Below are 23,548 nucleotides of genomic sequence, written 5' to 3'. Positions count from 1 at the left end.
GCTGCTTGAAATGCTAATTGCACAGACGTTGCAGTGGAAAAACTCTCCCTAGGCTGGCTGGGTGTGGACGTCACCTTCCCCTCCGGAAACTCATATCTGCTGTTGTCGTTCTAAAGCTGCCGACACCTGTCCAGACTGGGTGCTCAGGTGCTTGTGTCAGGTTCCTCTTGCAGCTAAGAAAAACCTGCAGAAGGCTTCTCACCCGGTGGGAATGCCGGCCCGGGATCAAGAGGAATCCTCCAGAGCAGCTCTTAGCAGCATTCACTTAACTCCGGCCCCCCCATTCCCACCAGCCGTGGCCTCCCGAAACTGCCAGGGGCGGGGACAGAAGAGCAGTGTTAGGTCAAGAGAAAGCGGGCCTCGCCCGGTGGCCCCAGCGCCCGGCGTGGCACTTCCCGTGGCCCGGAGCAGAGCCGCCAAGCGATGCCGCTCTCCTTTTGGTGGCTCGGCCGGCCCCCCCACCCCTCGCCTCACGGGCCACACAGAGCGCATGGCTTCTCTTCCGGGGGCCCTCCGACAGTCCCTGGGAGACGGAAGGAGGCACCCCCTCCGCAGCATCCGACTGATACGGCCACGGGGAAGGTGGCCCTCCACCTGTCCAGGTCAATGCAGCCTGCCCTGACCAGCGGCCGCTCTCCTTCCAGGTTTCGGGCACCTTCCCCCCCCCCCCCCCCCCCCCCCCCCCCCCCGCGGGGGCCCCCCCCCCCCCCCCCCCCCGCAACCAGGGATTCAACAGGGGACCATTCCACCTGCAAGGCCGGGAGTTTTACCCTGTCCCACGGTCCTTTTCCTTCAACATCGGGCCAGGAAAGCAGCGGTGCCTCGGCCCCTCGCAGCTGGCTGACGAAGGCACTTGGCCAGCCCCGGCTGCTCGAGTCTGAGCCCGAAGGGTTTGAGCGAGGGGGAAGGTGCTGCGGCGCGTGAGCGGGCTGTCGAGGGCCATCCCCACGGCGCGTTCCCCCTCCACACGCCCCGAGCCGCAGGAGAGCTTTGGGGGGAAACCGCGACTGCCCAGCGGGAAGCGATCCGCTGCACTGCTGGTCCTCGCCGGGATCTGGCTGCCTTGGAAGGAAAAGCACGGCGCCGGAAGGGAAGTGTGTGATCTGCTCGGCTGAACGGCACAGCGGGGGCTCTGTCTGCGGAAAACGTACGGAGGCCAGGAAAGACCGGGAGGGCTGCGTGCGTGAGCGAGTGTGCAAAGAGGCCGGTTTGCCCCGAAAAGGGTGTGCGCCTGTGTGCCCCAGCGGGCCGTGGGTTGATTGTAAGTCGCAAGGGCATGCCTGTCGTTCCCATTAGTATTTCCAAAAACATAGCAATAAATAATAAATAAATACCTTGGCCGAAGGTTGACCACCGGGTGGGAACCGACTTCATAAATACAGTAGCACCAGAGGGCACGCTAAAATACTAAATTTCTTTCTTTCTTGGATTCCGGAGGGGGGGGCACCTCCTTCTCTGCTCTTTTTGAAATAGCATAGAAGCAACATGGGCTGGACCGCCACCATCTGCTAGATTAAGGATTGGGAAAAGTGTGCGCTTCCATCTGACTTCAGCCCGACCCAGCTCAGCTGCGGCCCTCACCACTTAGCCTCACTGCCAGCAAGGGCAGCTGTGGGAACCGAGGATAGTGCCCAAGACGGGTACGGCTTCTAGCAGGACGCAGTTGCCGGCCCCCAGACCTTCCGGATCTCAGGAAGCGTTCTTGAACGGCAGAACAGGGGGAACAAGACCCATCAGCAATGCTTGAAGGAGGCAAACCCAGACGCCACTGGATTTCTGGGTGGCTTTCCTCGAGGGACTGCTCAGACCCTCCTGACTGGGGTGGGGTGGGGTGGGGGCCGGCAAAAGTGCACCCGGGGGAGGTCATCGGCTGCATCAGGAGCGTTGGTGAGCCGCTCCTTCATGAGCAGGGAACTCACTCTTGTTGGAGACCCAAGCGAGGAGCACAGTGCCGGGCATCTCCTCCGGTGGGTTCGGTCGGGCAGAGTAAGGCTGTTCCCCACAGCACCAGCTTCACGGGGTCGTGGTGAGCCGGGCTGACGCGCTGGATCGGCGGGGCTCTCTCAGGTAGCCCACGACTTCCGGTTCTCGGTGCTTCGGGGGGTCTTCTCAGGCCGGGGAGCAGCGCCTCCTTCCGCTTTGGCCAGGGCAGTCAGGGCGGGCAGGTTGGAGGCTGAGCCAGAGAAGGTCCCGCTCCGCCGGTGCTCAGGCGCGGCTCCGCCTTGGAGTCTCATCCCGGCGCTCCGGCGCCTCATGGACCCCGTGGCCCTTTTGACCCGACTCGGCCTCACGAGGAGCCCATAGCCTGGGTTGCACTTGAAGTACTGCCGCCCTCCGATGGAGCCGTCATTCTTGCCTTGGGGGGGGGGGGGGGGCGAGAGGATAATTGTTTTAAAGCAAAGTTCTTTCCAGGAGCTGCGAAACTGCAACCATCAGCTCGTCTACATCGGCCGGGTCCCTGCCCAGTCTGGGTTTGGCCCAGGCCAGCTGGAGACGTCACGGGCCACACAGCAGAGTCTCCCATGGAAGGAGAGGGGCACGATCCATCAGGAAGTTCCCCAACGCATTCCATGCCAGGAGCATGCCCTGGTGGATTGGGCCCCAGGGAGCCGAACCCAAATGCAAGCCCAGCTTCACTCTCTCCTCCCCGGACAGTCCATGGCCCCGGCCCCATGAGCCGGCCAATTCAGCTGGGCAGTTGGAAGATCCCCACCCATCTCGTGCGTCAGCTAGCCTTCCTCTTTCTTTCTTTTTTTTCAATTTATATCCTGCCTTTTACCTACAAAGGGCTCAAGGCAGCTTACACCATTCTCCTCCTCCATCTTATCCCCACCACAACAACCCTGTGAGGTAGGTTGGGCCGAGAGTCCGTGACTGGCCCAAAGCCACCCAGTGGGCTCCATGGCCGAGTGGGGACTCGAACCCGGATCGCCTGAGTCCCAGTCCTGTGCTCTTCACCACGACCCCACCCTGGCTCTCCTTCCCAGTAAGTGCAGCGAGCAATCCACACGCAGCAACGAAAAGGAAAGGCACACGCACACCCACGGAACGCCTGTGGGCCACGGAAGGAAGAAAAGCTGCACAGCACATGCCTAGAAACCCACAAGTAACTGGCAGGCAGAAAAGGGGTGGGGTGGGAAGAGAGGTGGAGCCACCGGGGTCCCCCGGGATGCCATCTTGGGACCCCCAGAGAGTGAGCGCCCTGGGGGCTGCCCGAGCCTTGGGTCACTCTCCGAAGGCCCCGGCTGGGGTCAACGTTGCTCTCGTGCTCTCTTCAAGAGGGCAACTGCACGCAGAGCTGCTTCCCGAGGCCAGGGTCTCCGGATCTTCGGGGGGGGGGTACCCCACTCTGGCTTCTGCAGGAACAGCACAGTGCGCAGCTGCCCTCTGACCACACTCTCCCTCCTCCCGTGTGAAGCCTCACGCCGTCACCAGCTCCACAGAGGTGGAAGGCGCATAGGGCCGGGCTCCTATGTCGGCCCGACTTCCATGGGCGCACTAGTTCACGCAGGTCCCGTCGGCCACACGAGTGGAAGCAACTGCCCGGGCCCGAAGGCCTCGCCAGCCCTTCTGACCCTCTGCCACGGGGAGGGAGCCCGCACAAGCGCCCCGGTGTGACGACTTCGTGCGCGGCTGGGCCTGCACCAAAATGTGGAGGACCCGGGGCTGCGAGGACCCAGTGCGCACGCAGGGAAACGGAGACCCCGGCGAGAGCCGACGCGGCCCACACGCCCCCAGCGCCGCGCACCCGTCGCAGCGCCTTCCGACACTCACCTGAGGGCAAGTCCAACTCGACTCCCACCCAGGTTCCCTCCTGGAAGTCCGTGGGGCCAACGTATCTCACGGTCCCGGTTTTATTCGTGCCGACGGTCACGTATTCCCCCTCCTTCAGCCAGTCGGGGACCTCGCTGCCCTCTTCCGAATCGGAGGCGGCGTCCAGTTTTTCTGCGGAGCCCGCTGCCACGCCGTTGTTCTGGCCAGAGCCTGGCAAATTCCGACTGCTCCTCTCTTCCGGTGAACTCGAGAGCCCCACGGCTTCTCCTCCCAGCATGCTGGAGAAGGACTTGAGCTCTGATGTCTTTACTCTCTGGATCCTGAACGGAGAGGCCGAGACGGCGGAGGGGGAGGAGAGGTCCTGAGGACCTGGAGACCCCGAAGGTTCTGCTTCATACTCGGGGGGCACTTTTGCAGGCCTAGAGGTGGGAAGGGAGCTCCCCGTGGGCGCTGCCGCAGGCTGCTGGGCCGCTCGCACTGCCCCCTCTGAGAGGGGGCCCGGAGAGCAGCCCAGACCCTCCGCAGCTCGGGAAGGAGGGCCCGGCTCCCCACTCGGAGCTGTGGACGAGGCCCCAGGCCTGGGCCCGAGGCAACTGTCACTGCTCAGCTGGCCGCTGTCCTTGTCTCCCACCTGCTCGACTTTAGGGGGGTCCCCTCTCACAAGGGAAGAGGAGGACTCAGAGGCTGAGGCGGGGCACAATTTCCCGGGAACGTCGGGGGCAGGTGCCTGGGGCAGCGCTTCGCAGGCCGTGGGTGTCTGGCCGCCGGCCTGGAGAGAGGCGTCGTTCCCGGGCGCGAGGGCGTCGGAAAGGGTCGCGGTGGAAACGCTGTGAGAGAAGTAGCCACTGGATGCTTCACTCAGGGGGCTCGGCGGCCCCTCCTGTGAGTCCTGCGTTTGCACGTCCGCGGCGGCCGACTGCAAGAGCACTTTGGGGGCGCTCCCGAGGGCCTTATCCAGCTCCGGGGACTGTGCGGCCGCTTCCAGGGGCTCCGGACTCCCTTTCCCTTGGGGCACCTGAGGCAGAAATGGAGATAGCGTCAGGAGGCAGTGGAATTACCAACCGTTCTTTAAAAAAACCCCACACACTGGTGGGAACTAGAGACACATTCGCACGTGCGTTTCGCGTTTCCTGTTTCTTTCCACTCGAGTTTTCTCTCCAGGTTTGCTACCTTTTAAGCCTTTTGAGCAGGAAATGAGAGACGTGTGCCTTCGCTGCATTAGCCAGTCCAAGAGGTTTAGCCTACTGCAGCCCCGGGGCATCCAGGTATTTTGGACTCCCGGTGGCCTCTGTTCCAGCCAGCAGGGCCTGTGGAACACCATTTCTGCACGTCTGGCTACTCAGACAAGATGGCCAACAGGCCCGTCTGCCACAGTTTTGTCTGGAAGGCTGGGTAACGCGCAAAGATGAGGTGCGTGTGACCTCGAGCCTCTCGCTTTGCATTCTTGCTTGCCGGGGTGGGGAGGAAGGCTCGGTTAAGGCCCCCCTCGCCCGTATGCCGTGCCATTTTTATTCAGCTTCCAACTTATAAGCTGAACGGGGATTTTAACGGGGCAGTGCTGTTAAACTAACTCATTTACAGCTAACTTTTCAATTGTGCTCTTGATTTATTGTGTTTTATGTTTAATTAAGATTCGGTGCTTAAGGTGGACTTTGCCGCCGTGCCGAGCACCCACTTTTTGGCAGAAGGGAAGGGCCGAGATCAAAATCGATTGCATTCCCCTCCTTACATGCACCTTATTCTCTTTACAGAGGAGAGGTTCAGCATCGTTATTAGGATATATTCTTCCAACTTTTTTACATCTTTAAGTGTATTTCTTGGCCATTTTCAATACAGAAGCCCTCCTGAAGTGGATCACAACCATACATTCAGTTGTAGTTTTTTAAATTCCCTCCTAAAATAAGAGAACCGCCCTGTTCATACCAGAAGGCAAACCGAAAAGCACCGGCATAAAATGCCAGCTTGGGCAGTAGCAAAAGCCCCGGGAAGGGGTGGGAGCAGAATTAAACCTTCAGGACCCTCCTAAGAGCCCGCAAGGACGGAGCGTGAGAGGTGCCTGATGGGCTCACGTTCTGGTCCTGCAGGGCCGCTGTGGGTAAGGTGCTGGCCCGGAAATGGAACCTCCATGTGGCCAGAAGAAGGGGGCTGGCAAGATCAGGGCCAGCCCTTGCTTCATGGGTTGCCCTCGTCGCCTTCCCAAAGGAAGCTCCTGGCTGCGCGTGGCGGGAAGCTTCTCAGGCGCTCTCTGGTCCGCAGGAGGACGGGAGGTGCAGCCCCGTCTCTGCCCTCAGCCACACTGCTCCCTGCCGCCCGAATGCTGCCTCCGTCCGTCCGTCCGTCTTCCTGCCTCTCCCAACCCCAGTCCCTCTCGTTTCTCTTCCAGGAGCAGGAGAGCCTCTCTCCCCCTCCAACTCCGACTCAGTCCTGCAGGACTAGGCCCTTATCTGCTGTTCCAATGCCAGAAGGCAAATCTAGCCGTCCAAGGTGCCCCCGCACCCCCTTGCTCTACCTCGGTGGTTTCCTGGCATCTGCTATTTTCCATCCCAAAAGGCCGACTTCGTTATTCGCCGCAGACTAAAAACTGCCGGCATTCCCTCATTTCCTTGATCTCCATGTTGGTCCATTTCCCAGCATGGAGAACTCGGGGTCCCCTCTGTCTCTGGCCTGGCTGACCACTAGAATGTGCCCCTGAGAGCGGGCGGGAAGCGGCCCCGGAGCCCTCGCTGGCGAAGGCAGCAGCAGCAGCAGTTTGGCCAACAGGTCTTTCCCCACAAAAGCCAGGCAAAGATTAATATACAAATGCATCAAACACAAGAAATATGCTCCCGATTATTTACTGACAAATCATTTGTATTACAGGAACTGGCCTTTGCTGTTTGAAACGGGCGATTTATGTGAGTGGGGAAAGCGAGCAAGGTCTGTAAGTCTCTCCCAGTTATTTGGCTTAATTTGCAGATGAGCTAAATCACGATTTCCAGGTCGGGCATTACGCCTTGCCGCTCCGCGTTCCCGACGCTGCTCCTTCGCAAACGCGCTGGCTGCAGAGCCAGCGAGGCGCAGGGTTGGCGGCACCCTCCCCGCCCCGGCACTGCGCCCGACGCGTCTGGAGGGAACGGCCGTGGCGAGGGCTGCGCTGAGCGCCACAGTCCGATCTGCACGATGCATTTCTTTTGCGATTTCGTTTTCATTTTGTTTTCTGAACTGTTGAGGCGTCTTTCTGCTCCTGGCAGCAGGGCGATGGCCAGCAACTCTGGGGAAGGCAGGGGAAGCTCGGGGCTTATCCTGAGCAGCAACGCCATGGGCTTTCCTGCCACAGGGATGGAGCAGGAGCACACACAACCTGGCAGCCTTCAGACATGATGGAAGTGACGCTGGATACTGCAGCTGCAGGGCGGCAGGGCGGCTGCACCAACGAGGAACTCCACACTCACGGGTCCAGTGTCGGCTGCCACTGAACCGTGGTTTGTGGTTCAAACAGGGGTGCATGTGTTGTCTGGACCCAGCCATGCTAGCAACCCATGGCTTGTTAACCTGAACAACCCATGGAGACAGCCCTCGATAGCACTTGTAGAGAGGTGTCCCTCTAGAAGCTCCTCAGAGGCTGTCCCAAAGAGGAAGGCCAAGATCTCTGCTTGCTGGTGCCAGAGTGCAGGACACGGGAGAATCAAGTCAAGCTGCGACAACCCAGATTCAGACTGGACATCAGGAGAAGCTTCTTCACTGTCAGAGCAATACGACAGTGGGACCAGCTGCCCGGAGAGGTGGGGGGCTCTCCCACACTGGAGACATTCAGGGCAAAACTGGGCAGCCCTCTGAGTGGGATGGTGTGAACTGGTGTCCTGCAGCAGCAGGGGGTTGGACTGGATGGCCTTCCTGGCCCCTTCCAACTCTGCTATTCTATGAGTCTATGAGAGGGCCAAAGTTTGTTGTTGGGTTACGAACTGCGGGTTGTTCGCCACGGTTTCTTAGCTCAGCTGGCTTCGATGACACGATAACCCGTGTTTCAACAACAGTCCATGGTTCTGCGACAACACATGGGTTATAGAGTCACCTGAGCCCTGTCACCGGGTGGGGATGGGCACAGGAGGGGGTTCTGGGGTTGGGGCGCACGTGTGCTGAGGTTGTGTGTGGATCTGAAGAGCCTTTGCTGAAGATCCTGCGGAGAGCAAGAACGGGCTCCATCCTTCATGTGGCGCAAGAGCTTCTCTTGGACCTGGGCGGCTTCCCATCGGCTTTTTCAAGCAGCTCTGGGCAAGGGAGGCCTGGTGAGTTACCAGGAAGCGTGCCTTTTCTGCTGTGGCACCGCAGCTCTGGAAGGAACGTCCTAGGAAGGCCCGCCTGGCACCCCCATGGCGCTCTTTCCAGCACCAGGCCCAAACTTATTTTCCCAGGAATTCTCCCAGGAATTTCAGTTTTAAATTCTGTATAGCATTTAAAATCTTTGTACTGTGGCTGGGTCTTATTCTAGTTCTCACTTTTTCTTTTTTTTACCACCATCGTGTTACCTATTTAAATTTTTATAGTATTACCATCATGTTACTATTTAAATTTTTATAAATACATTTTATAATGCATGTTAAGTTTTAAAGTGTTGTGATTTGTCCAGAGAACTTTGGCTCGGGGTGTCGGGGGTATGAAAACGTAATGCCTGTTCAGTGGCACCATCGATGCTGCAGCAAGACACAGGTACAGAAGAAGCATTCACAGAAGGGCCCACCTGCTTGACTTTCGCTGGGGTGGTGTCCATGGTGACGGACTGGACCATGATCCGTGGCACTGGCTGCAAGGGAAGGAAAGGAGAGTAAGGCAGGTGTCCTTGTGAAGTCGGAGTGATGGACGACAACGTGCGCACGCGCGTTGGCAGCCTTGCGATAGTGCCTGCGACTCTGCCGTTGACAGACACATCCCTGCGCCTGCCTTCCCCTCAAGGCCCCTCTCCGTGAGGGCTTCCCACAGGGGACGGGGCAGGGGATGTCAGGAGAGGTTCCGCCCTCCGTCACAACCGTGTCTTCGCATGCCCCCTGCTTCTGGCTGCTCCAGGGTCCCCGCGTTTCAGCTCTGACAGGCCCGGGTCATTGCATTTTTCGAGGCAGGACCGTCCCCTACCCTCCTATCTCATCCGCTTGGCAAACAGGTGCCATGGAGCCCGCTTCCAAACAAGAAGCAAGCAGTGCCTCTGCACAACATTCGGCCAAACTTTCTGCATTTTAAAATGCTGTTCTCTGAAGACCGCAAGCCTCCAACGCTGGACTGTGCCTCTCCCCTGAATTTTACCCTATCAAAATGTGAAGTTATCAGGGCGATTTGCTGCGCTTCCAAAGCTCTCCTAATTGGCATCACTGACAAAGGCCCGATCCTTCCCAGTACGACAGCAAAGACGCTTTCCAGCCCCTCGAACCCTCTCTGCACAACCACAGAGACCCCTGCGGCCCCCACGCTTCAACCAATCCCGCCAGTCTTTTTGTGACTCGTACACGCAACCCTTTTGCTCCTCTTGTGTAGTTCAAGGCCTTGGAGGTTCTTGCGCGGTAAGGAATCTGATTCTGCCCACGGAGATCTTTGAAATCACTTTCAAATCCGTGCTGATCAAAAAGCAAGCAGGAGATTCAGAACTGCACTGCAGCCCATGTTTTATGGCATGGGATGGGTGGAGAAGGGCAATCGTTATTTTATTAATAATCAACGGAAAGGCCACTTACCAAATCAACCAATATCACTAAGCAGTTTACAGAAACAGATTAAATATGTAATTACAAATACAAAAACTCATCAGTGCAAATGTTTAAAACATTCAGAAGCTGACAGCACAAGCATTAATAATCCAACTAACAAGGCACCACAGTCAACGAGAAACTGCTGCAAAGCTCCAAGTTTTGCAGCGTCCTGACCTCCAAAAGCTTTGGTCAATCATGCCAGTGCACCAGGCAGCTTCTTTTTTTGGCTCAAAAGCAAAACAGACCTTTTCGGATTTAAATTATTTCCTTTACAAATGACAAAACAGCCTCTTGCTTCTGAAAGAATGACAAATGCTTTAAGAACTTCCCACTAACACCTCCGCAAGCCAATGTGCTTTTTGCAACAACAACCAAAAGCACGGAGGAAAATCAATTATCAGAAGTGCCGATTAAATAACGTTGCTGCTGACAGCAAGCAGATGGGCGAGAGACCCCCAACCCCCTCGGGTAGCAAACAGAGAAACAAATCTTGGATGTGAGACAGGGCTGAAGCCAATTTTACAGCACGGAGTCTGAAAATATTTGCACTGGAGAATGCACAGCTGTGGGTGGGGTGTGGGGCGAGAGAAACCCTCTCCTCTTTCCACGAGATGCTGTGCTGCAAAAGCCACAGAGAGACGCTTTTTGCTCGGGGCCTCTCCCAACCTTACAGACCGGCTGCATAATTTACCAGTGATATGTGCAGCTGCCCCACCGAGGCAGGGCTCCGACTGGCAGCCGCGGTCCATGTTCTACTCTCCGCGGGACCCAAGATGCTTTTTTTTTAATGGAGGCTCTTGGGATTGAACGCTAGCCCTTCGGCGAGGAAGGCCAGCCCAGCCCTGTCCTTCCCTGTATTTAGTGCCACCGAGCAGCCCACCGAGAACCGCCTTAGCACCTGCGAGGCGCGCTGCCCAACTGTTTATTTCGGAGGCTCGCTTGCAGCAAAGCCAAGTCCTGCTCTCCAGCGCCACTCTTACTTTGGCGGATTGTGCGCTGCAGCTGAGACACCGCCTCTGCTTTGCCCTCAGGCTCCTGCGCAAGCGGCTTAGCTTTCAGACTCGCTGGTCTGTTCTCAGGAAATGGAGCCCATAGCAGTCGTTTTGGGACAGCACCCACGGCACTCTCGGGATGGACATGTGCTGTGAACCCAAAGAGGCTGCAGACCCCTGCAGAGCAGGCGCATCAGGTGCGACGAAGAAGTCACAGGCATGGCCGTATCACAGACCCAAGGTGTGCAGCTCCACATCCCCCCGCCCCCCACAGTGCGACGGCTTAGCAGCAGTTCCACAACGGTTGAGCCAGTACGAAACAGATCGGGGATGCGTGGGGTACATGTGCCTCAGAGCCGTTTCCCCAACTCTTGACGCCATGTGACCCCGTATGCATCTCTGCCTGACCCTCCTTTCTTCCTTTACTTGGCGGCTCCAGCAAGGATGACCCCCGCAGAAGACGAGGGACACGTGGCACGAATTAAGGAGGCAGGTGCGTCTCCACTCAGCCGGGGCTGCCACTGAACTGGGCCGAGCGGCAGCGCACCCGCCCAGGAGAACCTGATTCCCCCAGTGAAAGCCGTGCAAAAGCAGCTTAATCAGAAGGTGCTCTTCCAGGCACCCAAGTAGATGCCGACGGAAGCCAATCCGCTAGTTGCATGAAGAACCCCTATTATGCCAAATTAATTCAGTCTAACTAATTAGAGAGCAGGAAGTTCTTTCAATTATTTTATGCACCTTCTGAGAAATGCACTTGGGGTACGAGAGCAGATTTCATTAACGGCGGCTTCCTTATTCAACAGATTAGTTGCTGAACTTGCCACAGAAGGTTCGAGGCCGACCCTTCGCTAGATGCAGGCAGCAAATGATGGCAAGCTGAGCAGAAAACAGGGGGGGGGGGGGGGGGGGGGGGTGGTCCTAATGCAGCAGCAACTTTTTGGGTGCCTGCAAAAATGAAGATTTTAACAGCCCCCGACGGGCTTTTTTAGACCTTGTGCTGAGCTGCGGTTCTCACAAACTGCTGCTGTTGCTCATTAATCTGGGTTTTTAAGATTGTTTTAAATATTGTTGGGCTTGTATCCTTTTGCAAGATTGGAAGGATCTGCGCATTTACTATTGCAAGGATGACTGTTTCCCCCTGCCTGGAATCCAAACTGGCTTACACAGTCCCCTTCCTCCTCTATTTTATGCTCACAACAACCCTGTGAGGGAGGTTAGGCTGAGCATCAGGGACTGGCCCAAAGTCACCCACGGGCATAAGGCCAAGTGGCCACCAGGCCTGGATCCCCTAAGCCCAGCCCAGCATGGGAACCACAACAGCCACAGAGGCTGTCAAGGGTTTCCATAAGCTTTAAAATCAAAGAAACACTGGGGCATTTGATCTGTGAAAATCCCACTTAGTTCTGCTTGGGGTGCGTATTCTAATCCCAACTGCATGGGGAAGGTCAGCCACGATTAAAAAATAAGAATCCATTTTTCCAGTCTTCAGTCAGGTCATTTTTCTAATCAGTTCTCTAGACGCAGCTCCCAATTAATGCTTTCAGCCCCGCATGCTCCTTGGGCCCTGGGCCACCTTCCTGGACCCCTCTCAGCGTGCCACTAATTTAGATTCGTCCGATGTTTTTGCCCAGATCAAGTTCAGTTTCTCAGCATCACAGGATCAGGGAAACAGCCTCTGACGGGGAACCCCTTGTGTGCCAGGGCGCACCCTCGGCTCACGTCGGTCCTCGCCCCCCTCCATGCCCCGGGGAAGCCGTTCTTCTCCAGGGCACCCACTGCTCCTGGTCTTCTCATGGCTGAACCCCTGGCTCTCCAGTCTGAAACCCTACGGTGGCCTTGAAGGCACCGCCAAGAACCCTCCAGCAAGTCTTCGCCAGGGACCTTTCTCTTCTCGCCTTCTCCTCAATCAAAGCAATGCATCATGTTTCCTCTTGGATGTGCAGAGCACCTCCTTCTCTTTAGCCCCCCGCCCCCTCCTGGCATTCCCACGTGTACCAGACTTCCAAAGGTGCCCCTCTCACGCTGTCTTGCGTTTTTCAGAAAGTCTGCTGATGTGGATTCCCCTAACTCTTCCTCTCAGGAATCCGCTCTTCAGACCACTGTGTTGCTTTTCATTTGAGATCGCTTCCAGCACTGATTGCTTTCTAGCAAATAAGCTTCCATTCCTACGACACCCAAGGGCATCCGAGCAGCGGCACACGCTCCGCGAGGGGTGAGCACTCAGCGCCGTAAGGAGAGACCGTCCCTTCCTCTTGCAGTAATACAGTTTCTTGGCAAAAGCAACACAATCACTTTGTCCTCCGAAAACTCCACTTAAGAGCTGTTTTCCCGCTATAGTGGGGGCTACAGATACATTTTTCCAGCTTTTTATCAAATGCACATGGCTTCAGCCACAACGAGATGGCTTTCCCAGCTTTGGAGTTTCCCAGCACCTTTCCCTCTGCCGTTCTAAATTTCCTCTTTAAGGTGGGATTATTTGGTCTGGATGACAGGTTCAGATCACATCCTCTGCATCTCCTCCAGCTAAAATTCACAAATAGGGACATGCATAGGCGAGTTCTGTATATGCTACTATGAATCCATGTCTGGCATTTTTGTAAAAAATAGTCGAATTTAATTTTTAAATGCTTTCATGTTTGAATGCAATGCTTTCCCCACTTTTACTTGTGCAATTCTATACTGTTCCTCCCTCTACAATCTGCTGGGAGGTGGCATAGCAGAATAATCCATGAAACAGCTTTGTATGTTCACCCGAATCCGGCTTTCCCACCTCGTGGATCTGACTGGCCATGGTGGGAAGAAAATGCTGCACCAGATGATTCCTACTGAGGTTCCTGCATCATAGTGGCGATGTGGAACCAGAGGCTTTGCGGGCCATACCTGGCCCCCGAGGGGTTGCTCACAAAGCCACACCCCTTTCTCTAGCCACGCCCACTGTCCCCAAACACCGACCGTTTGCTTCCAAATTGCCTCCCCTGAGCTGTTGTTACTGGCAGAAAAGGCTTCCATCCAAGATAAACCGGTCTTTGGGGGTGCAGCCCCTGCCCTTGGCCTCTAGTCCTACCCATTGCTGGATGTGAGAGCCAGTGTGGTGTCGTGGTGAAGAGCATGGGACTGGGACCCAGAGGATCCGGGTTCGAGTCCCCGCTCGGCCATGGAGCCCACTGCGTGACTTTGGGCCAGTCACAGACTCTCAGCCCAGCCTACCTCACAGGGATGTTGTTGTGGGGATAAGATGCAGGAGGAGAATGATGTAAGCTGCCTTGAGCCCTTTGTAGGAAAAAGGCAGGATATAAATCGATAAATAAATAAATAAATAAATAAATGTGGCCCCGGCAGCATCCTGAAAGAGGAGTTCAGTGGGAAGTGGCTGAAGGATCTTCTACAGCCCTGCATCACGGACAGGCCATGGCGGAGCTGAGGCGCTGAGGTGGGCTGCCCAAGTCACACGGGCCTTCTGTGCACAGCACACACTTTCCTGTGCGTTTGGGGGGAAGTTTGGGAGCAGGCCAGCTTCCGTTTAGGGTTCGCACTGGAGAAAAAGAAGGGAAAGTGGCCTCTTCCCGTCTCGTGCTTCACGGAGCGAAAGTACGTGCTTATGGACGTGCTGTGGGAGGGGGGTGCTCACGCGCTGGACTCTGTGCTGGGCTCAGGGGAACTGCAGAGAGGGCCAGATTCGGCATCGGGCACTTGGGGCAGTCAGGGGACTGTGCGACTTTAAAAAATATACCCTAATATTCCGCTCTCTTGGTAGGCTTCATAGGCTTGGGAAAGGTGACAGAATGCCCTCCGTTGCAGTTGACAAACGGGATCACAATTTAGACTTATTGATAGCACGTCTGTCTGAATCCCATTTTTAATTTTTTAAGCGCCAAGCATTTTCAGCTAATGTGATTTACAGTAACAACAGTTCCAGCAACAATGGTAAAATTTATGATGTGCACTTAGTGTTGTTTGTGTATGACCAAATGGAAAATGCATTTCTATTTTTAAGCTATGATTTTATGCCTCATCCCTCAACCCTCTCTCTGAAAAACGCAGCAAATCGGAGGGACGGGGCGGATCTGAGCGTGGGCGGGGGGGCAACCAGCTCGTGGAGATGGGGAAGGCTGCTGCTGCGAGCATGAAAGCGAGGTGCGTCTCTCCGGAGACACGCAGCGGGCACACGCCAGGAAACCCGGTCAAGAAAGACCGACGGAGCCGTGTACACTGAACCTGAGAGAACGGGGAGCCAGTCAGCCTGGGCAAGGTGGGCGTTTGTGCAGCTGGGCACCAACACACCTGGAGGGTACCTGTCTGGGGAAAGCGACATGCGGCAGCATCCTCCCCGTGCCCCAATTTCTGGCCCCAGCCACTGGTGCTCAACAGGTGCACTGCTCCTTTGCATGGAGGTTCGTGCAGGCAATACACAGGGCTTCTGCTGTCCAGAGAAGGAATGGCTGTAAGGAACCTGAGCGAGCAGGTGTCTTTCACACAAGACAACGGCACTGTCTTTTCTAGCAAAAGGGCAGCTGTCCCGTTGGCCCCTGCCATGGACTGCTCTGTGACAAGATGAAACAGGACCGTTTGCCCTGGTCTGGGAGTTTGCGTCCCGGGCCTTTTTGCCAAATGATGTTCGTTCACTGCTGCTTCAGACGACGAAGCCCATTCCGTGCCGGGCTGTTGCCTTACCCTGTAATGACACATCTTGACTACCACTGAGAAGGGTCGTAATTAATGTTGGGAAGTGGGGCTTTGAACTGCTTTGATTGCACTTTTCCAGCATCATGAAATGGTTATTACGCATACTTAATATGCAACTCAAATAGGTACTTTTGACGCTAACCTTTACACATTTGATAGAAGAAAAGCTGATTCTGAAATGCCATTCTTTGATGGCGTTCTCTCTCCAAGGCAAGACACACTCAATCCCGTTCAAGGGTGCTTTTTTAAAGTGTTGGAGGCTGCCTTTTTATAACACTTCAACCTAGGTGAAAAATGAGCCGATCCTAAATACACACACTAGGGAAAGAACGAAAAACAAAACCAACAGAATGTCAAAATGCCCCAGAAAACTGCAGGACCATTTGTTAAGTCTGGTGGCCACCCCAAAAGGAAAGTGAAAAGGTGAACACCAACCTGCCGCACGTTACTCTCCCAAAAATGATTTCCCACTACCTTTCTCCTCGAGTCACTACTAGCCCAATTTCTACCTGATACTCCATTTCTCCTTATGCAACAACGGAAACATTTTCTCTTCCATCGCAATGGTTGGCCACTCATTTCTCAAGCTTCTTTGGCGCTTACCAGCGGCCTATTTTGGAAGGAGCACTACAGAGTTAATCACACGGGACCATGTGCATTCGTGGTCAACTTCCTTGGGTGATCATAACACTCTTGACCTCTTCTGAAAGGCAGATCTTTCAGTACCTTTGATCAAGCTTAGCTACCTTGAGCAGCAAGGCAAGATCAGACTAAAGCCACTCAGTGAGACGAATGCTGAATGAGGCGTTCACGCGTTCTCTCTCTCCAAAGGACTTCCCTTCTCCGGAGTCTCCACAAGGGATTAGGCCAACTGGATCCTACCCCTCTCTGGACCAAACGAACTACAGCACAGAGCAAAGCCAGGGGAGTTTAAGAAGGCATTGGTCATTGTTGCTGGGTGTCGGGCCCCGCTCAGCTTGCTGGGTACGAAGTCGTGCCAGTACCTACTACAAGGGCACCTACAGTTAATTTTGCGGCTGTTTCTAACAGGGAAGCCAAGTTTTAGGGGCAGCAGCCCATTTGGATTCTGGAGCTCATGATGTAACTCTCAGTCCCCGTACCATGACATTTGGCACGTGCTCATCTCGGTTGCGTTTAAACCTCTGAATTTAGCAGCTGCTTGCCAAGAACTAGCCATTCAAAATTAGGCAAATATGTAAACTGGCAAGCCACGTGTCTGCATGCGACTGCGTGAGAATGTCTGCCCTGCTCCAAGCTTTTACCTGCTGTGCGAGGGGACACAGCTGCTTGCCCTTCTTCTCATCTCTAACAGGAAACAGAGATTTAAGTAGCTTTGGCATCTGAGGCACGAAGGACTTCACAGGATTCAAGTAAGAGGCTGCCAGGCTACCAAGTCCTGCGAAGAAAAGAACAATTCCGTTTGTTAAGTGTGCCGTCTCTCTGCCTGCTGGACTCCTTCAATGCTATTGAAGTCCATCCTGAGCCATTAAAAACCTGTGGGTTGGGCTGGTTAAAGTCAAGGTTTGGAAGAACCTACGTCCCTAAATGAACTCAGCAGTCTTATCAAAGTTTGAATTTGCACTTCTGTAAGCCAGTGGGTCAGAGACCAAAGACTCCAGGATTGCTTCCCCGCATTCTACTTCTTGCTCCAATGTTTGCTTGCGTCCTATTTTTCTGGCTGAGATGGAAATGGAAGGATCGATAGCCACCGCACTGAATCAGAGATGCGAATTTTGCCTATCATAGCAAAATAATCTAATAATTTTCAAGTCACTGGCTGGTAGCAATGCAAATCTAGAACAGCTATTCATATTGCTTTATTTTTGAATGACATTTCAATACCATTCGTAAGCCATTTATAAACTAGGAATATTGCTTTGCTGGTTCGTTGATTGCTTTCTTATGACTTTATTTGAGCATTTGTAGTATTTTCTAAATTCCCATGTTACTATGGCTGGCTCCAAATTAATAATACATTCCATATGAAAATCATATTTTTTTCAAGCACTGAATATGAATAAATCAATTGAATTTTTCACTTAGGTTGAGCCTTCGGTTTTTTTACACTGGTCAAACTTCACCCTCCGGTCCACTGGGTTGCAAAGGTATAAATCTGCAAAGGTATATTATCTGGCCAGGGCGACTTATTTTATATTGTTATTTTTGTGTTTTAACTTTATGTCTACACTTTACAAACATTTTAATTTGAGGTTATAATTTAATGTTTCTATTTTAACTTAATATATTTGTATTTTAACTTAATGTTGTAAGCCGCCCCGAGGCTTCAGCGAATGGGGCGGCATAAAAATGTCTTAATAAATAAATGACACTCTGGATCAGATCCCCTGCTTAATGCCCTCCTCCAGAACTACTCCCGAGCTTGTGGGCGCTTACGGATGTTTTCGTACCTGGATCTGCAGAACCGTTCTGCTGAGGACTGCCTGGAAGGCTTGTTCTAGACGTACTGGAATGTGCTGAGCTCTGCGATATATCTTGTTGACTTTCCCAACGACTCTAGGAAGAATTAAGAAGAAGAAAAGAGACCCAGGGATAAAACCAGAACAACCACTCAGACTGTGTTTGAAAAATTCCCCGCAGGAAAAATTATAATGCAAAATAAGGGAGGAAGCAAGAACAGGAAAGCTTATCCCACGGGAAGGAAGACAAGCGGCAGATTCCCCTGTCGAGAGAGAACTGGAGTCCTCCTCTGCCTGCATTTCCCAAGGCTATTACGTCTTCTAGCAAGTTCCTTCTGAATTAAGAACCCCTAAATTTCCTCAGGAGCTGCTCCTCTATCCTCTGACACAGTCGCACCAAGCATTCCGGGAAGGGCGGGAGATGAACTGCTACGGAGCCAACTCATGTTCTGCTGAGCCATGTGCCAGGCTTGGCCCACGGTCCTGCTTTCCTGTTCGCTTTGGTCTTGAGCATCAGGCGAGGCTGCAGGGAAACTCTGAGGGCCCCGAATTAGCACCTACTAGATGAAGGATGGAACTCTCGAAAAAGACCCTGAAGTGAACCGGCCAAAGCAAGGTCAAAAGGAAGGCGTGCGAGGCCGGCACACAGAAAAGGAGGCGAAGCGCTTTGGAAAAGATAAGGAAAACTCAGTGGTCCTGGTGGAACTCGAGGAAAACAGGCGGCTGGCACAGGCTCTGCACTCTTCAGTCCCTTGAGATGTCCCGGTCAACTTGTTTCCGTGTTTCTCTTCCAGGTGTTGGCTCTTGACCTGCTGCATCTGTTCAGACAGCCAGATCCTGCCCAGTGAATTTTAATAATTTATCTTTGTGGAGGGCCAATGCGCTGGACTTGACACTATCGAAGGGCAGCAGGGGGTGCCCCTCGCAGATGGCAGTGTCTTGACCGGTCCAGGAAGCGGCCGCCGCAGAGGCTGGCATCTGGCGAGGGACCAGTTTGAGCCTAAGCATCCCATCTAACGGCAGGAGGGGGCAGCGCTCTTGGGGAGGCACCGAGTCTCCCCCTCTCCACCCGCTTTCCTTGTGAGCCCGCGTTAAGCTGAGACAGCGAGGGCACGAGAAGGGCCCCGGCATCTCTGTCTCTCCAAAAGGATCACGAAAGAGAAAGGCAAGAATTGACGCACTCATGATTTGTCTGGCGAAACCTTTGCCAAACGACTGGGCATCAAGGTCAGACGTCGTTAAACGAATTCTCATCAGCCCCTCGTAAGAACGTGGTGCTCTCTGCCTCGTGTCGGAACAAGGTCGCCACACAGATGCCTCAGCGCTTCCCTGGGGATCCTTTCCATCCTCTTCCTCTGCCGGCTGCCAAAGGGCCAGGCTGTCTACAGTGCGGGGAGGCTGCCCTGCACAGGCGCCCCGAGAGAGATGCTGGGGAGGGGCGGGGGTCCCCTGCCTGCCAGCCGGTCCACGATGGAAGCAGAATGTTAGGAAAGGCAGAGCCTGGCCTGATCCAGCCGTGGAAGGAGCGACCCTGGTTTGCTCAGGGTGCCCTTTTAATGGAAGTTCCCTGGAACCTCCCATTTTGAACATGAAACAAAGCAAATGCTGGACGAGTCTCCACAAATATCTTATTTCATCCCTCACAGCTTCAGCAAAATGACAGGCAAGGCCACTGCCGTGAGTTCCACTTTTAGAAACACTCATCAACGTCTTGCGATCTTTGCTAAATCTGCTCGGTAACGGATCCGCTCTCCGTTAGTCCTTCCACACACATTGCAATAAAAGAACAAGCCAGGGTTCTATCTAAACATCTGCTGGGTCAAATTCTCTCCTCTTACTGTCATGCATCTTGCAGGACTAGGAATTATAACAGACTCCACACACACTGGTGTACCATCAGGCCAAAGAGACACCCCGGCTGTAAGTGGGGGCTTGATAAACCTCCCGTGTTTGCAGCCAGACTGGAAAGGCAAAACACGCACGGGACAAGGAGCTCCAGTGTCGACAAAACCAGACAGACACCTTTCTCCCTGCACTTCGCTGCTGACCTTGAGTCGAGCCCTCTCTGGGACACACCGGAAAGGGCCGGGAAACCAGAATTGTGCGCATGTCCGTGCCAGGCACATGCGTGCAACTGAAGGCAGATCCTACTGCTCCATGCAAGACGCCCTTTTAATCTGTCCAAATCATGTTCCGGCGCATTGTGCGTTCGATGCGTGGCACGTGTGGGGAGGCGGCTGAGTTGGACGTGGGGGGCCACGCTGCAGTGGCTGTGCTCCCACTAGGACAGCCCCAGAAGGCGGTGCTTGGGGAAGACTATGCGCCCCTGTGGCTTTTCCGGCAGGGAGCTCCTCAGGGGTCGGTTCTGCTGCCTATGCTATTCAATGTCTACATGGAACCGCCGAGTGGGGTCACCTGGAGCGCGCTGCCATCGGAGCACCGAGGCTACCCTGCTCCTTTGCATCCTCTGCAGGCGAGGCCGAGGATGTGCTGGACTGGGGCCCAGCTGCAAGAACGGCCGGGATGAGGCCTCGTGAACTGAAGCGCCACCAGAGGAGGCCGAGATGCTGTTGGTGGCTGGCTCGCCTGACCAGGTGGAGGGGGCGCCACCTTCTGGACCCGGCTGACCCCCACCCCCCGCACCGAAGAGGAGCAGATTGCAGGCTGGGGGGCCGCTGAGGCTCAGCCCGGGCTGGTGGCCCACTCACGCCCACCCGCCGTCCCGGACAGAGGCAGCCTGGCTTCAGGGCGTTGCACCCTGAGCGAGATGACGGCGATCCAGCTGACGAGTGATCGCCCTTGGAGATAACTGAGAAGCTGCGGCTGATGCAAAACATGGCGGCTGGACAGATAGCTGAATCCAGAAATATGTAAATAGACCCTGAGCATAGCACACCTGTGCCGGCCCACCTGCACTGGCTACCTGTGCACTTCAGAGCTGGCTGCCGCCATGGAGCCCAACAAGCCTCAGGGCCTCCCCTAACTGCCGTCTTCTCGGACGCTGCATCCCACATCTGGGGACTTCCTCCGATTGCCACCTCCACGGAGGCACAAGTGTGTCAACAAGGAGGAGGGCCTTCTCTGTGGTAGCCCCCAAGGTACAGAACGATCTCACTGAGGTTTGCCTGGCACCACCTTTGCTGACCTTTTGGGGCCAGGCTAAGATTGCCCCCTGGGCCAGGGCATTTATCAATTCTGAATGGCACCAGCACAGGGGGCATCGCTGCCCATTTTAGGAGATCCAGCTGCATGAGCCTGCCTTAGCTGTTTAAGTCACAATTTTAGCATTAGTTATATTGTTATTTTATTTGATGAACTGTTGTACACCACCCAGAGAGCATTATAACTATCCGACTATGGAATGCGCTCCCCAGGGAGGTCCTCCTGGTGCCGTCACTAAATGTTTTTCGGAGCCAGGTCAAGACCTTTTTATTTAATCAATATTTTCATATGTTTGAATACTGAATTTTATTGTTGTATTTTACTAATTTGCAGCCAGAGTGGACTGTCGATTTATCTATGTTGTAAGCCGTCCAGAGACACAAGTAATTGGACAGCATACAAATTTTATAAATAAATAAAAGGCCTAGGGCTCCCATGTTCCCTCACCAGTGACCACTGCTCTGAAATAAACAAACAACACAAAATTACAGTAACGAATGAATAAATAGAAGGGTGCTGGTCAAACGAATGGTGGACAGATGTGTCCAAGTTTTTAGCCCTGGCAATACATGGCCATCCATGCTGCACCGAACAGCTTTCGCTTCTACGCCTTGCCTGGAGGTCCCGCACCTGCACTGCGCTCGTCCCTGCCAGAAACAGATGACCAGCCACCTGTGCGACCCGCAGACCTTCCTTATATTCTTATTTTCCCATCCCCACTTACACGCCTGCTCACAAACATCCTCCTTTACTCATGTGCTCCTATTCGCCCCTGTCAGGAACTCCAGATTGCATGTTCCTTGGGGCAGGCAACTAACTTCTGCGTATTCTCCGGCATTCCACAGAAATGGATGGCACCACACGGGTAGGCAAGAGCACGGCCTCTCATACAAAGCAGGCAAGCTCACCACGTCAAAAGCAAGGCCAGCTCCAGAGAATGACTTCCAGGTTAACGGAGAGTAAGGAAACACGAGGGCTGCATGTCCAAAGGAGATTTTAAGGGTTAGTTGAGAGCAAAGAGGTTTAGGACAAAAGCACTCCAGAAGGGGATAATATATTTATCCCGTTCATTAGGTGAACCTAATGAATTAGTTACCTCTGCCAGGACCTGAGGACACTGACACATGCAAGGAGGGGGCGGATACCGTTGAAGGGTTAGGAGACAAAACATAAAAGAGAAAGAGAAACACGTTATGAATGTCCCTTGCCACTTCAAAGACAATGGCAATTTTTATCCAGAGAACTTCCCTTTGTTGATCCTTTGCAGAGGTCCTAGAATCCAAGTCAGCCCTGACTACTAGGGGCGAGATCCAGGAGGCCCGCTGAAACTTATGGGGTTGAAGTCCGTGGTGACACCCTGTCCCACGGATTTCGGGAGGCCTGCCCTGAAAATGTCTAAGCCTGGATTCAGCCCGGAAGGACAAGAAGTTATTCCAAGGTATTGCTTATGGCCTGTAGCACTCTGCCAGCGGCCGTCGCAGTGCTCACACCAGTGAGACCGATAACGTCAGTAAGCCCGATCCAGCCAAAGCTGAGCATCCTAAATGTGATTCTGGTACCGGAGCTTCAAAAAGACGCTTAGCTCTACCCTTGAAAACCAGTCATTGTCCAGTGCTGGATAGAATCTGTCTGGCTGTTGTCATTGAGACACTGCAATGACATTTCTCTAAAAAAATATTTTAACAAAGATTCCTTTTCCTGGGGCTGTTTAGAAGTATGCAAAATGTATTTGTCGCCAGCCAGGGCTCAGGCAGGGAGGGAGTGCAGGCATCTGTCCTGAACAGAGCTTTTTGTTAACAGAGTGTCCCATCCCCTGGCCCTTTTGGGCGAGTTGTGGCCAGCAGATTCTTAACTTGATCAATGGCTATTCTGGATGGGAATCATGGGAATTGTAGTTCAACTTATCTAGAGAGTGGGGAAGGCTGCTGCAACGCAACAGACAGATCAGGGTTGCCATGAATAACAATTCCAACCGCTGAGCAGTTCTGAGCAGGTTCTGGGCCTGAAGCTTGTAAGCCCCAGAAGGATTTAAACTCCAGAATGTACATCTTGTAGTGCTATAGGGCTTACAGTAACCAGGCCAGGAAAAAAACCCAGCGGGGAGATCAGCTGGTGCCTCTCAAATACCTTGTCCCATCTTGGATCGGAAAGTTCTGCTAAAGCGAGTAACTCAGCAATGAAGACTCAAGAGAAGCCTTTTCTAAGCTCTGAAAATTTAACTCTTATACCTTAACATTAAAAGGTTCAGTGTCAACCTCTGTTCCCCACAAAAACGGTTTTGTTACTTAATACTGCTCAGTTGCTTAATGACAGGTTTAGCGAGAAAGAACCTGGTTTTGTCTGGCTCTGAGTGGAACAATGGACGTCCCTCTCTTGCTATAGAAACACAGAAACAAAGCAAGCCAGAAGGGGCCTCCCGGGCCATCTAGTCTGACCCCCGGCTCCAGCCGGCTCCGCTCATGACATGCCCACCACTGGCTTCTGCCCTTCCATTTTTTTCTGGTAAGAAATTCTGAAAGCTTACTTTGTAAGTAGCAAGGCTGTACGGTGGGTTGAGGTCCTGGCGGCTTCCAGAGAGCTGAAAAGCAGAAAACAAGGAGAAGGGCTTAAAATGCGGGCCCACGACATCCAACAACGCCAGGGACTGGTCAGCACGGAAGCCAGCAGGGGGCCAGAGGCAGGAGATTCGGCCGTCTCCCTGCTCTCTGCTGCTCCTGGGCGCCCCCGGGGGCCACACGGCTCTCGGACGCCCACCTCCTGCACCACCCTCTCGGGAAGGCTTCGG

At 54.1% G+C, this 23,548-nt stretch overlaps 1 protein-coding gene across 2 annotated transcripts in view; it reads right to left on the bottom strand.

Annotated features, from left to right (window-relative positions):
• Window positions 1–715: 715 nt before the first annotated feature.
• KIF13B (kinesin family member 13B) overlaps window positions 716–23,548 on the bottom strand; it is a 161,069-nt gene continuing 138,236 nt past the window's right edge. For both annotated transcript variants that reach the window (XM_044450339.1, XM_044450340.1), the window contains 6 exons: window positions 23,288–23,341; window positions 17,593–17,698; window positions 16,447–16,580; window positions 8,492–8,554; window positions 3,775–4,789; window positions 716–2,356 (listed from right to left, as the gene is read on the bottom strand). In XM_044450339.1, coding sequence (XP_044306274.1) covers window positions 2,064–2,356; window positions 3,775–4,789; window positions 8,492–8,554; window positions 16,447–16,580; window positions 17,593–17,698; window positions 23,288–23,341 — 1,665 coding nt within the window. In that variant the 3' untranslated portion in view covers window positions 716–2,063. The remainder of the gene's footprint in view (window positions 2,357–3,774; window positions 4,790–8,491; window positions 8,555–16,446; window positions 16,581–17,592; window positions 17,699–23,287; window positions 23,342–23,548) is intronic.

This window comes from Varanus komodoensis, unplaced genomic scaffold (genome assembly GCF_004798865.1).
Source record: "Varanus komodoensis strain SLA01 unplaced genomic scaffold, ASM479886v1 scaffold64, whole genome shotgun sequence".
Taxonomy (NCBI): domain Eukaryota; kingdom Metazoa; phylum Chordata; class Lepidosauria; order Squamata; family Varanidae; genus Varanus; species Varanus komodoensis.
The sequence above is the reverse complement of the archived record's forward strand: the minus strand, read 5'-3'. Positions and strand labels throughout refer to the sequence as shown.